The 15,338-nt window shown below is 35.7% G+C and overlaps 1 protein-coding gene across 5 annotated transcripts in view; it reads right to left on the bottom strand.

Moving 5' to 3' along the window:
• Positions 1–6,690: 6,690 nt before the first annotated feature.
• The window catches only part of LOC118203290 (cAMP-dependent protein kinase catalytic subunit alpha-like), a 367,556-nt gene continuing 358,908 nt past the window's right edge, over positions 6,691–15,338 (bottom strand). For all 5 annotated transcript variants that reach the window (XM_085818643.1, XM_085818641.1, XM_085818645.1 and 2 more), the window contains one exon: positions 6,691–13,849. In XM_085818643.1, coding sequence (XP_085674769.1) covers positions 13,724–13,849 — 126 coding nt within the window. In that variant the 3' untranslated portion in view covers positions 6,691–13,723. The remainder of the gene's footprint in view (positions 13,850–15,338) is intronic.

The raw sequence follows: 15,338 nt of genomic DNA, 5'->3' as shown, positions 1-15,338 counted from the left end.
TTAAGAGGCAACCTTTTCCTGCTCTATATCCAAAATAAGCCTAGTCTCGAATAACTGGCATAACTTCTCCAAAATCACAAAAATGGTACTCACCAATTTTGAAGATGCCTTCGATTGACTCTCCTGGCACTACTTGGATATTCTTCCGGGAAATTTCACTATTTTGCGGTACTAGATCAGGCTTCCTCCGGTGTTCCCTTCTGACACACTGTCACTTGTCACTAAAGAGGCTTCACCACGCGAACTGTCCTTGCACGCAAAACTAGATCGTTCTTGAAGAGAAGAAAGTCTTTACTGTTCACATAAAACTCAAGTTCACAGGCGAGAAAGTCCGTTCCTACATTTACTCTCAGGAACAATCCCTAAAAGCTGCCACCAACTTTTAATATTTACTGCTGTGGTGTAGTGGCCGAAACCGCTATGCTAACCCTGGGTTGTGACATCAGGGTCAAAACAAAACACAGCATAAAAATTTTATTGAACTCAAAAAAATGGCTACATACAATTCTGCAGAGAAAAACCTATCTATCTCAAAAATCAAATTCTATACATTTTACGTGCGAGAGCAATTCGTGGCTCTCGAGCTTGTGTTTTTAACATTGCCAACGATTTAATTATTTTAATAAAGACTATTTTAACAACTATTGAAAACGTGTTTCTAAGTTAAAAAGAAATAATAATTTTCAGCTTATGCTCACGAGACATCCTTGTTCATATAAATCTTCAGTCTCTTCTTCTTTTATGTAACCTTATCACAATACGTACTATGGCCATAGTAATGAGCTAACCTGTCGTAATGAACGACTTTAGGTTTAAAGTTCGATGACTTACGGATCAGAACCACGACGTCGTTCAGCCTGTTTAAGACTGTGTACGGACCATCCCAAGATGACTGTAGTTTCGGACAGAGTCCTTTCCGTCGAGTTGGATAGCACAATCACACCTTGTCTCCTTCGTTGAATCGATGTCAAGCAGCTCTCGTTCCGTATCGGGTCTTCACCTTTTCCGTCGCTAAGTTGACTCGCTCTTGCATCACTTCAAATCGGGCCTGGAGATCTGGGATGTATTCTTCAGGCGATGAAAGTGCATCCGAAGGGCGACCAAACAGAAGATCACAAGGCAAACGAAGGTCACTACCGAAGGGCATCTGAGGTGGAGAATAGCCGGTAGTCTTGCGTTTCTCTTCGAGCCTAGTATGATTTCGGCAGCTTTCTGAGCTGGGTCTTTCAGACAAGGTGTCGGCTTTTCCAGTTGAGGATCCTTTCTGATGATGGATAGTTATGCCTTCTGATTCTGAAAACTGTTTGTTGTTTTCTGAAGTCCAAGAAAAACTGTATTTCCTCAAAAAGTCCAATCCGAGTATGCAATGAATGATCTGTAATCTCTGCCACATATGCCGTGTGATGGTAGGCGGCACTTCCAAACGTGATGTTCACGCTTAACTTCCCATCTATGTCCATTTTATCACCAGACGCACTCTGCAGGGTAACACAGAATGGCGTCCAAATGAGTTTATCTTTAAACTGTTGAGCTAAATCTTTCCGGATGATATTAACATTAGCTCCTGTGTCAATGATCATTGCAAGGAACTTCATCGATATGTCCACTGATGGATAGTCCATTACTGCTACCACTCACTGCAGAAATGTTGAGCGCTTTAAAACGAGGTTTTTCACTATCGTTCAAACCCCGCGATATGACCATTAATTTGTTTCCTGAGCCGTTGCTGGGAAATGGTCTTATTTTCCGTACCCTGGGGTTTTCTGCAGTTCCATCATACGTGGCCTTCAGCTCCGCAGTTCCAGCACTTTGGTTTCTTGTCACTCCTTTTCCGTCTCATGGAATTTAATTGACTGTTTAAATTGTCTGTCTTATTTTCCGTGCTCAGATATGTTCTGCAGTTCCTTCGTATGTGGCCTTCAACACCGCAGTTCCAGCACTTTAGGACTGGTTTCTTTTCACTTCTGTTCTATCTCAAGGCACTGACTTGGCTGGTAAAATCATCTGCTTTCTTTTCCGTGCCCTGGAGTGTTTTGCAATTCCGTCGTACGTGGCCGTCAGCCCCGCATTTCCAAAACTTTAGAGTCAGTTTCTTCTCACTCCTTTCCCAAAGCATCGACTTGTCTGGATAAATTATCTAAACGATCCACCAATTGATTCACTGGCTAGTGGATTCACACATCTCTGACTGGTTGACAGTCTCTACGAGTTGCTTGCTTGGCTGCCTCGAATTTCGGGGCATACAATAGAGCACGTTTTACGTCATTCACATTCGCAGAGCTTTCTGTATTTCGGGATCCCGGATGCCATCGATAAAATACCGCAGGGACAGAATTTCCCTCGTTTCTCTCGAGCACTCCGTAAAGGTGAAATGAGGCAGCCTTTCAACATCCATGGCGAACTCCTGGAGTGTTTCGGTGGGCTTCTGATGTTGGGATTTTAATTGAAGCCAGCTGCAAAAAAGCATTTTTCCGCAAAGCGTAGCTCCATAAGCCGGATAGAGCTTCGAAATCTAGGGTTTGGTGTTCTGGGAGAGTTTGAAGAATATCTGCTGTATCTGCTCTCAAGGAAGCGGCGAGATGACAAGCCTTAGCATGTGAATCCCATCCGTTCGCTTCCGCCACTATTGAAAATTGTGTCTCATACTCTTGCCAGGAGGTTTTCCCATCGTATGTGGATAATTTTGGAGAGGGACGAGTAGGCAGGGTTAAAAATTTAAAACCATCTGTACTGCTCCCTGCTGTCGGTACGAATTTCTTTAAGGTATCAACTTCTTTTGCGACCGCAGAAACTCTGCCATCAATTTGTTATTCCACGGCAGAAACTCTTTGTTCTTTTACAGAAGGTCTCTGTAATCAATTTGTGGTTGTACGGCAGAAATTCTCTCTTCTGTTTGTTCCTTGATCGAAGAAACGTTCTCTTCAATTTGCCCAACTTTATTTTCAACCACACCCATTCTGTTTTCCATAGCTTCAAATTTATTTTCTATTATGCAAGTAATTTCTCTTTTCATTTCTTCTTGACCTGCTTTAATCTTTTCTTTAACGTATTCCTGTCCCGCTTTCATTTCTTTAACAGAGTTGACGGCCTCTTCCATCTTTTCTTGGAATGCAGCAAATGCAGCCATCAATTGTCTGAATTGTTCTTCCATCGCTCTTGTAATTGGCTTTCAAAATCCCGCTCCTGACACCAAAAAGTGTTGCTTGCGTACAGGTTCATAATAAATTGAATGCCACAAGTCCGATGAAAAGTGAATAAAATTTATTCTTATCCCCAGAATAAATACAAAATGCTTAAATTTCCTCAGAAATAATCATACAATATCGCAATATCTTATAGTAGCTATATTTTAAACTACTAAAACGTTTTACAGAACACAATTCAAAAGAGAAAGCTAATCCAATTTCAGCGCGAATAACAGATAGGAAAGGAAACAAGAGAGTGATTAATTTTAAACATTTATTAGACATGAGTACAAATGGTGTTTCGACAGCTTGAATGTTACAACAGATGCTCGAAGTTTGCACCATCAGACGCCAAACATGCCTGACACCGACGGACTATTGATTGCCGAACATTTTCAAACACACCGGGAGTTTCTTTGCTTACACACGAGATCCATTTCAGACACAACAGGATCATGATACCCGACACTTTTGATGGCTTCTCACAAAAAAGAAATCAAGACTCGATAAATCTGGTGAGTGTGTGGGGGGTCAGGGAACTGGTCCACCACGCCCAATCCATCGATGCGGAAATGAGCTGTTCAAATGGCTAGGCATATCCAGTCCAAAATGAGTCCACATCTTTAATGACCCATAGTTCGCACAAATTTTGCAGACATGCAAACAAACTGTGGTGTGGTTGATGTCTGTCGGGGAAGCGTTCTCAAAAAATGCGTGCAGCGGCTTGTCCATTACCTTCAGCTATTCCATACACTAAGTATATGTCTGCAAGCTCTCCATTCGTATAGCGTTACATGCTCTTCGTATGTTGGCTGCCGCTTGAATGAGGGAACGGCCCCTGGCGACGTACAGTGAAGTTTCTGGGCATGGGTTTCTATGCAATTCTTAATCCTTATGATGTGCGCTACCTCACCTAGAAGTTTGTCGCAACATTTACGGTACACCCTGTATATATATATATAGAGAGAACATTTTGTATGATGATTTTTTATTTATTTATTATTTATCTTATGTAATCTACAATATGGGGTGGCTTTATTTTGTTTTAATGTATTATTTCATATACTGGGCTAATTCTGAGTTAAATGTCGTTTGATTTATAAGAATAGTTCAAGTAGAACCGGAGACGTGGGCAAAAATCCACCGCCCAATCTTCGAAGACAGTGTCAAACTTTTGGTAATTCTTCATCAACTTCGATATTTTGGGAGCGTCCGAGAAATGTATTTTCAAAAGCAGCAAATCAGCAAAGGAGCAAATTTTCGCCAAGCTTTCAGAACTGGTTATCTTTAGATAAAAGATAAAATTTTTAAATGGTACTGTTGAAATCACGTATGATATGTCTATGAACAACGATTGATGTATATGTTCAGTGAGTTCGCACTGATTTGCATGATGTGGTTTGAAGATCGCACGCATGCTGCATGTTAGAAAAGGAATGTGCATATACTGCTGTAAAACTTCAGGGTGGTAGAGACTGTTATATGCTATTTAAAATGCCATGTGTGCATCGACGTTATTAAGTTAAAGAAGCGCATGTGCTTTAGAAACGCATCGCATGATATCGTGGCTAAATCCGCGTATACTTTATATGCTCGTTAGAAAGAGTTCAAAGTTTTAAACATCCCAGAGTAGAACAGATGTTGAGTAAATAAAATTTTGTGGGATGTTAGATTCGCGTTTTATGGCATATGATACGAAACTTTATAAATTTCACTTACAGGTTCGCAGTTGAGTACTTCTGTCGGAAAAGGCTTCACTATAGCAGAAGTTCACATCGGCATACTGCAGATGTTAAGAATTGAAGCAGTCATACTGTGGTTAATGAAGTTGACTACCGTACTGATGGGCCTGCGTTCAAATTCAAAGGTTCAAAGGGGTGGATGTCTGTAGGCGTATAGTGTCTATGCGCAAGGGGCATTCAAAATATAAGGCTATCCGAAAGTCTTCTTGAGAAGCTGGTGGCAGGGGAAGAGGGATGGGAGATCTTCAGACCGCCCTTGGGGTATTCCCCCTTAAAATTTTGGCGGAAGTTTAACAGTTAGCTTGGTTCAACAATACCTCAGTCACAAATGATACTACGCAGGTGCTGATATAACTGTCATCTGTTAAATGGTGGGTTGTTTACTTCAGAAGTGGACGAGAAAGCATTTTGGATGAATCACAAGAAGCCCATCCAGTGACGCCAACAAGAAAAGAATAAATAAATAAATAAATAAAACGAAAAGGAAAAAGAAAGAAAAACTACCAACGCTTACTCTCGATGACTGTGTAAATACTGTCGAAATGTTTGCAGATTTCGAGGAACATGACGACACACCATTTACCCCGAACTGCTCATGAATAATGTGTTGGATCGATAGCTCCGCGGATAAAAAATGTTAAGGGGATTAATAATAAAGGGTTTGCTTTCATGGTCTGATTTACAACTGATATAAGCTGAGATAGCCAACAAGCCTTAGATTAAACAAGTATACATTAAGTTATTAAATAAATATAAAAAGACAACGTGTCTTAATTATATCCATCTCGGAAATTCGGCTTCGTTACAACGCCAACGGTAGGATTGATTCTGCCGCTGTTGTGTATGTTAAGTAAGTGCATTTACTGGTTTTTGCGTGGTAAACAAGACAATGGTTTCATTTGGTTTCATTGCCAACTAATATACTATATACAAGATATATAATTCTTTTTATCAGTTCTATATAATTGGTCGCAAAAATACAGAGTAAGAACTGACGTATAATACCAGATTTAAAAGTAACTGCACATCAGATTATATATTTTTAACTCTTTTTTTTTTTTTTTTCATCAAAAACTACTTTGAAATTTCGGCTTTGGTTTGTAATATTTCTTTTTCGGAATGTCACACATCGAATTCCGAATACAATGTTATTCCTTTTTACTAATGACCAAAAATTTTTCACTAATGACTAATGTTGTGTATGTTAAGTAAAAACGTAGCTGCATATCGCGTTAATAATAACATGCAACAATAAATTAGAACGAAAAGCGTTAATTTTGGCTAATTCCCGCTTCAAAGGAAAATTTCATGTCAAACTGTTATATAAACTGAGATATTCAATAACTGAGAGAGGAATTACCCTGTGTCAAGACAGTGCCCAAGCTGTTTTATCTCCAAAGCTGTTTTGCTTCACCTCGCTTCCCCATACATGACCTGGCTCCGACAGATTTTTATCTGTTCCCTTCAATGAAGTTTTAACTTCAAGGACATATCTTTAACATGGAAGATGAGGCCATTCAATGATGTGATACTGATTACAAATCATTCTATAAAATGACTCTTAAGCAAATTGAAGCATATGGTGCAGAAATGCATTCATACAGGGAATTATTAAGTAGAGAAACCATAATGAGAAACTACATTCTAAATACCGCCTTCACTATAAGGTTCAAAACTTTTCACCTTTTCTTTATAATGTATTCCAGCAGAAATCATATTTATATATGTTTGAAGTGTTTCAAAAATAATAAAAACCACAGACATCAAGAACATCAGTACATAATTTTAATGATATGAAAATTTCTTTGAGAAAATGGGATAATTATCAAAAGTTCAAATTGTAACTTGACATATAATAAACATTATACGTTTAAGGAAACTGGAGGCAATACTATCATAACACTATTTTTTTTTCATAAAGTGATAAGCTCACTTGTTGGTTGAAGCTTCAAAAGGGTTATTTATACAACACATGCTCAGTATAATCTTGTTTATAAAATTCAGTGAGCATCAACAAACACTCTGCAGTACTTTGGTGGATCCAAGAAGAGTGAAAGACATTTATAGAAAATTTAGGACAGTATTCTGTATTAGTCAAAGAGTTTGGTAATATTACAAAGATTAAAAAAAATAATGAGTGTTTAATATGAATAAGATCTTCTTTCCATTGCAAAAATCAATTTTTTTCTTCCTGTATGAGATAAAAATTTGTGATATGTATTAAAATAAGCAATGAATAAAATACAATTAAAATCATTGACGTTCGCCGCTGAAACATACTTTACGGAATTATTCTAATGACTTCCCACATATTTGAAGCGAAAGAACCATAATGTATTTTTAAATCTATGTAAAATGCATTGATATTTTAAAAAGCATTTAAAAATGTTTTATTTAAAAATACACATTTATATTAATAACCAATGTATTTTCCTTGAAGTTTCATAACTGAAAATGCTAACTGAATTAAACACAGAAAACTCGCAATTAAAAGAGAAAAAATGAGTTCGCATTTGCAGTTCATAGACTGCATATCTGATGTTCCTGAAGTCCATCATACTAAAGATTATAAGATGCCACCTTGGTAACCTGATCACGAAGGTAACCTGATCGTAATTTTCGAGAAAGATTAAGCCGTTAAGAGAGTATGAATGGCTCTCGCAAAGCCCAGAAATCTAATACTATTTGGGTTTTACTACTAAAATTATTCGAAAGCATTGGTTTATCACGTGAAGCTTCACCTCTGCAGGATCTGTCGCGCTGTGACAACATGTTGTGTGTCATTAGAGAACTTTTTATTTTTCTTGGGTACGAAGCCCAGTATCCATTTAAAAGTCCGGATATGGGGCCGGTGAAAATGATCAAGAAAGACTCGTTAAGGACATAGCCCTTGGTGGTGTATCCGTTTCTCACTTTGTAACAGTAAGAAAACGAGGCTTTTTGCCTGCTAAATGCCGAAAGAGAAAGACGCGCTCCGGAAGTCGGGAAAGCTTCCCTTTTGTAATAATGCTTTAATGTCATTTTTTTTTCTTTTTTTTTCTATACTGTTCCAACTCGGAGATTAAACAAGTATACATTAAGTTATTAAATAAATATAAAAAGACAACGTGTCTTAATTATATCCATCTCGGAAATTCGGCTTCGTTACAACGCCAACGGTAGGATTGATTCTGCCGCTGTTGTGTATGTTAAGTAAGTGCATTTACTGGTTTTTGCGTAGTAAACAAGACAATGGTTTCATTTGGTTTCATTGCCAACTAATATACTATATACAAGATATATAATTCTTTTTATCAGTTCTATATAATTGGTCGCAAAAATACAGAGTAAGAACTGACGTATAATACCAGATTTAAAAGTAACTGCACATCAGATTATATATTTTTAACTCTTTTTTTTTTTTTTTTTTCATCAAAAACTACTTTGAAATTTCGGCTTTGGTTTGTAATATTTCTTTTTCGGAATGTGTCCCGATATTAACTGATTTAAATACTTCGATGTAGCTATTGCTATAGGATCGGATAATGAGCTGCTTTCACTTTTCCTTTTCATAAAGAACCTTTGAATACAAAGCAACTAAACATTGCTACTAGAAGGGTATTAGGGAAGTAAACGTTCAAAATGACCACAGTCTATTACAGTGTGAGCGGGAAATCATGCAGACAGACCGTATGGTATCAATGAATGAGAGATGAGAAAAAATATTATGAGAAGCATAAAGAATTAAAACTGTTGAGACGGCTAGATTTGCTACTATCTTAAAGAAGATGCAATCAAAGTTTCTGCAAAAGCTAAAGGCCTTATTGTAAAAAAAAAAAAAAAAAAAAAAAAAAAAAAAAAAAAAAAAAATTAAATACTTCAAAAGTCTGCAGTTAATTCTATTTTAAGGTCCCGATGCAAAGATTTTCACCAAATGAAATACAGAGCAACTATGATAATGAAGTATCTTCTTTAGAATTTATAACTTCTGCAAAGGGCTTTTTTTACTTGATGTAGTCAAACCGGTACTAAAAAAATGAAAATTCTACTGTTTATCTATATACACATACATTTTTTCACTTGTAGTTACAGTTAAATTATTATATAAGATAAAATTCATAATTAAAATATGAAATTTATTTACATCGTTATCTGAAAATTATATTCGTTAAAATGTATTTTGCGATTATTTCTCTCGCCAATTTTTCATTTTTTGTCGATTCGATTTGCGTCTTTCTTGTAAATAGCTTCTTAATTCACTTAAAAAATTAGAAACGAAAGATTAAGTAGACGAAATTAAAACATTAAGTAGACAAATTAAAACAAATTTTATTTTTTGTTCCTGGAATTAAACTGGGTGAAATAGCATGCCAGAAAGAATTTGTTTAAAAAGAATCACATAATACACTGACTACCAATAAGTATTTGGACACCTAAGCAAATGACGATATCTGCGGTCCTAAGGTACGTCACGACTCTGCCGGTATATATCGTGTAGGAAACAGAATCGGCTTTAGTCGCATGCAAGATGCCTCGCAGTTTGGAGCTCTCTGATTTCGAGAAAGGTATAATTATCGGGTATCACAAATGTGGCCGATCCTTAAGGGACATATCTAGCGATCTGAAGTACCCAAAATCGACAGTGGCCTATGTGATTAAGAAGTGGAAAGTGAGCGGTGATTGTCGGAATGTGCCCCGAGTCGGCAGACCAACGAAACTGGGGGTAGAGACCGACGAGTGCTGTCCAGACAAATTCGGAAGAACCGCACCCAACCGATGGCCCTCATCCGCGAGGAGTTTCAACAGGCATCCGGGAGTATTGTTTCAATGAATACCATCCGTAAGGAAGCACATCTGCTTGGTTTTCATGGTCGTGCTGCTACCCATAAGCCTTTGATCACAAAGTCCAACCGCGCTGCTCGGTTAATGTGGTGCAAAGCACATCGAAATTGGACCGTAGATCAGTAGAAACGGATTCTTTGGAGTGACGAATCAAGGTTCACCCTTTACCGTTCGGATGGCAGGGTCTGGGTCTGGCGTCTACTTGGAGAACGTCTCTTGCCAGAATGCATTGTGCCAACAGTCAAGTTCGGCGGAGGTGGAATTATGGTCTGGGGGTGTTTCTCCTAGTATGGGCTGGGACCCTTGATCCCCATTCATGGTAAGCTCAACTCCGATGCCTACTGCACTATTTTGGATGACAATGTGCTTCCTACGATGTGGCAGTTTTACGGGTTGGACCCCTGTTACTTTCAGGACGACAATGCCAGTTGTCATGTTTCGACATTAACCAAGGCTTGGTATGGTGCCAATGGAGTTCATCAAATGGACTGGCCTGCCCAGAGTCCAGGCCTGAACCCTATCGAGAACCTCTGGGACGAGCTGCATCGCCGAATTCAGGGGTGCACTACCCGTGCAAAATCGGTGAAGGAACTTCTATGTCTTCTCCAAGCCGAGTGGAAGAAAATACCACTAGCTGTCATACAAAGACTTGTGGAAAGTATGTCCTGGAGGGTTCACGCTGTAATTACCTCTCGTGGAGGCTCTACCAACTATTGATTTTGAATAAAGTTACTTTTTCTTTTCTATCACAGGTGTCCAAATACTTATTGGTAGTCAGTGTAGTCCACTTAGAATTAATAGCATAATTATATCAATATGATAATCTGTTGTGGGATGAATTTTTAATACTTTTTTAAGGAAACGTCAACTCCGTCTTGTTCTTTTTGTGAATAAAATATTAAACTATATCTATGAGTTTGAAATAAAGTTTTAAGGAATACAATTGATAAAATCTGCAAATGGAAAAAACTGAAAAAAGGAAAATCAAATAGTGAGAAATATCTGTCATATAGGATGTAAAAAATCATTTTGATTGTGTGTAGTTATAAATATTTTGACCTGGGTTAGAGTTCACAGTTATACAATTTAACATTTATTTGTATTCCCACCTTCTCAAATGTGCGTTTCTATAGTTCAATTAACATGTATGACCTTTTATGTAATAATTTAGACATAATTCCACTTAAATATATATCGCATATGAAATTGTTTTGTCATAATTGCTTACTTCAGTATATGTTTAACTACTAAACTAATAGTAGTTGTTGGAAATGATAATAATAATAAAAAATAAGTGACCTTTATATTTAGGAGTTGCGAACGTCAATGAAATTAATCTGTGTGTCGTGCAAAGTTACGTAACCTGTGAAAAAATACATGTTCACAAAACAAATTAAACAAGAATCTTATATGCACATAGATTAAATTATACACATTTTAAAATCAATAATTTATTTAAATTGATTATAGAAGTAAAATTTGATTTACTAATAATTATTTCTATTACTCTTGAAATTTTCAAAAATATTTTATACATATTAAGGCATATTCAGGAGTAATCACTTATTAATGATTATTTTTGCGTTCAGAACAATTAAAAAAATGTTTAATAGAAATTTTTATATTCTTCGCACAAGGGTTGATAATGAATCACTCTTGAAATCGTTGATAATGGCAGAGAATGGACAGGATGAAGGCACCACTGTTTACTTTTTGATCGGTCTTGAATATATCTATGTATTTTTAACTTTTAAAGTTGTATATAAGGGTATATGAAAAGCTATTAGAACAGGTATACATATCTATCAAAGCACTTGACCAAACTATGAATATCAAACTTAGGTTGAATTCAAAATGCTTTATAAAATAGACACTTTTTTAAAAATTAATTTTATAATTCCATTTATTAGAATATTTTTTTTATTTGGTTTTTAAGTCTACGAAAGCCATCATAAAAACGGTACTTTTATTTGTCTAAAATAAGTTCTTTAAATAAAATTGGTATCTTACTTAAATTTTTTGATAGTCAAAGCGAGCTAATGGCCATTTCAATACTTGGTCAATGAGAAGGTTCAGTGTTAGTTTGCGAACAGCAAACAAAGGAACAATAGCCATTAACGTAATTGTTTACATTAGCTTGGGAACTCTAGGATTTAAGGCAAACAACGACGTTTTAAAATATTTTATCTGTTTAAGCGTAGTTTGGCTGATTATTACTTTTTCTGGTTTATTATTTATTTTAACCTTCTAAAATACCAACTGAAATTTTGAATAAAACGGAACCTTAACACGTTTGGGTCTAACTCTATGACTAAAGACATTTAGTTCTGAATATTACACTTGGACATGCAGTTACTAAATAATTCTTAAGTGGAAAGAAAACACATTGCAATGATGAATGAACATTCATATTTGGATAAAAGTCGTCGATAAAAACATCGATATACCATTGAAACTAAGTTATAAGAATCGTAACACGAAATAGCATATGAAGCTTTACAATCTGACTAGAAACGTATACATATTCGAAATCAAGATTCGGTCAGTTTGATCATCAGCAGTAATAAATTTATTTGAGCAGGATACTTACGCTTAGCCTAAAGAAGATTTTCTGCATTTGTATCTGAAAGTTTTTTTTTTTTTTTTTTTTTTTTTAAGTATGGCTGTATATATTCTTAAAAGATGTATTGAATAACAGCTTCCAGAAATAACTATGTGAGTCATTAGGCCTTTTTTAAGAATGAGAGGTGAAAAATGTGCAACGCCCTTGCCGGGACTCAAAACCTAAACCTCTCTATAATAGGCTGCAGTAGTAAAACATGCAGTAGCTTCAAACACTGTGTATTCTTTCTGTAAAATTGAATTATAAATATTTACAAATATCTGAAGATTATATCTGTATTTTAGACTTACGAGTTAAGAAATATAAGGCATTTTCATATTAAAATGAGGACAGTTTTCTGTTTTAACAATTATGTTTTGAAACAGATTTCAGTTTTCCTATTCAGCTGTTGATTAAAGATTCAACTTCAGATATTGGCCCACCAGAAGCCAAGCGGTGAAGTTGCCGAACATTGGTAATTCGGTCCGAGGTTCGATTCCCGCGAACGGGCTCTCTGTTTGGGCGTTTTCGTGGCTTTTCCCATGTGTAGCGTGTATACAAGTCAATTTCCCCTTAAAAAGTCCTCCAAGAAGGCATCCGTCCTTTTCGTGTAATGCCTAAGGGCGGAGAACGTAAATGCTTCAGATATGAAAACTCGGGATTTTGAAAGCTAAACTTAATTTTTTGACATCCAAAGAGCCTAAATTCAAATCTAAGATTGAATTTTAGTGCATATTATTTTTAGTTTTTGATAATAGAAATTTAGATTTAATTATTAAGGACATTGTTGTTATTTACTATTAATTAATGGCAAAATATAAATATTTTCTTCGATATCATGGTTCTTTAAAGAATAGAAAGGTTTTCTTCAACCGACGATGGCATAATTTTGTTCCAGATTTAATTATAGAATTAATGCACCACACTCCAAAAAATAAAGATAACAAAGTTACATTTAGATCAAATGAAATGGTGGGGCCAAGCGTAAAAATCCTTCTCTTCTTTACATCTATAAAGATGGATAAGAAATGCGATATTAAACAAATGACATTTATCACGACAGTTCACTATGAATTTCTCAAAATTAAAATTACGTAAAGCACGCAACATTATTTCCACAAACGAACAAATGGTCGTTAGAAATATATCTAGAAAACAGATATGACCATTATTTTACATACCGCTGCACTTCTATTTTTTACTGACCGAGAATTTCCTTTCGAAAAATTGAAAAATATTTGATTGGGCAAAGCTTCTGCTGATAACAGAAATAGATGTCCAATTTTTTTTTCACAGAAAGACGGCTACAAAAGGGTAAAAATATCTTCTGGAACTTGAGATGTATATATAATACATATAAAATGGATACGAGCTCAGAAGTCCTCGAATTCTTTGGGGCATTTTTCGGTGGTGGCAATAAATAGTGGTTCTTCATCATATTCATCGAAATTGCTGGCATCACCAGGACCTTTATTCGGTGGGATGAAAGGAGCCTCGACCTGAAATCAGATAAAATTAAAGAAATAAGTTCCCAGATTTCAACTGCAAACACACTATAATATCAGAGTGATGATAAACAACTTGCAAATTTCTGCTACAGTAGAGCTCCATTCAGCTACAATGCAGGTAGACTTCAGATAAGGGGGCTAAAGTTCTTTTTGTGCATTTGAACATATTTTATTGTTGATCGATTCATATCTTATTGTTTATTTGATCCAAATAAAATATGGACATTTGGATCATTTGTTCTTTTTCAGATTAGTAAATATAAGCTTGCTGTTAATTCATGTATTTGTTTTTAGTTTTATATTTTATTTTAGTAATGTTAATAAATCATTCAGTTCAATATAAGAGTTTTGAAGCAACTACTGAGAACTATTGACGAAAGCGTACCACACATAGATTGATTTACAGTAATCGGCAAATGCGGAGTCTATAAACATTGATGCGAAGTTAATTACATACTGTATATAGTCCTGCTATTCTTTCTTTACTGCGTCAACAATTACTTAATCAAAATAAATGCTTCTTTTTAAAAAATAACTAAAGGAATTTCAAGATATCATATCAATTCTCTCTTCTAACAAGGAATTTCTGATTTTACATTAGGCAACATAATTGTAGTTTGGGGTTTTTTAGATTGTTATCAAACACCAATTCGTAAAGAATAAATTCTTTTAATAAATCAATATATACACGTAGCGTCAGAATAACATTAATCTCAGCGATGAACAAAGTGTATACGCGAACAAAAACAGAAGGGGAAGTTCGTTTTTGAAGTCTCGCAGAGTCGAGATTCTTATTGCACTTGCGCTAAAGGGAGAAATCAAGTCGGCTGTGGAAATCAGGACGTGACTTCTGCACTGATGTTGAAGAAATGTGAGGAGAAATGTAAAAACGCACACTATTTCCCTTCCTTGGGGAGGGGAAAAAAAAAAAAAAAAAAAAAAAAAACCGTTAAAAATCTGTATAAGAGAGAAAACATTAGATTGCCCAAATCGTTTTGGACACATCCTCGTCACCAGTTTGGGGTTTTTAAATGCTTATTAAACACCAATTCGTAAAGACTAAATTCTTTTAATAAATTAAAATATATACAGAGCGTTAGAATAACAATCCCAGTGACGAACAAGCGAACTTGTAAAAACAGAAGGGGAAAGTTTGTTTCTGAAGTGCCGCAGAGTCGAGATTCTTATCGAGTCGAGATTCTATAGAGTCGAGATTATTATTTTTAACATGGTCATATTTAGTTGGTTTCACTGTTTGTTTGAAGTAAGGCTTAAAATTAATTTTATGACGCCTTCTTTCCTTTTACCCAGCGGAATTTCTTGAAATTTTGAGCACATACATATTTGCTTATGAAATTCTTTGGTAGCATCAAATGTATTATTAACTTCTAAAAACCTTAAGTGAATTATCACTATGTTTTGCAAGAGATTAGGAAAGGGTGTAATGGAATCTTTTTATTTAACTCAAAGTTTTAACAGA

The sequence above is a fragment of the Stegodyphus dumicola genome, chromosome 6 (genome assembly GCF_044657685.1).
Source record: "Stegodyphus dumicola isolate Sdum_Otavi_A_Nest chromosome 6, ASM4465768v1".
Taxonomy (NCBI): domain Eukaryota; kingdom Metazoa; phylum Arthropoda; class Arachnida; order Araneae; family Eresidae; genus Stegodyphus; species Stegodyphus dumicola.
This window is presented reverse-complemented; position numbering and strand designations above follow the sequence as displayed.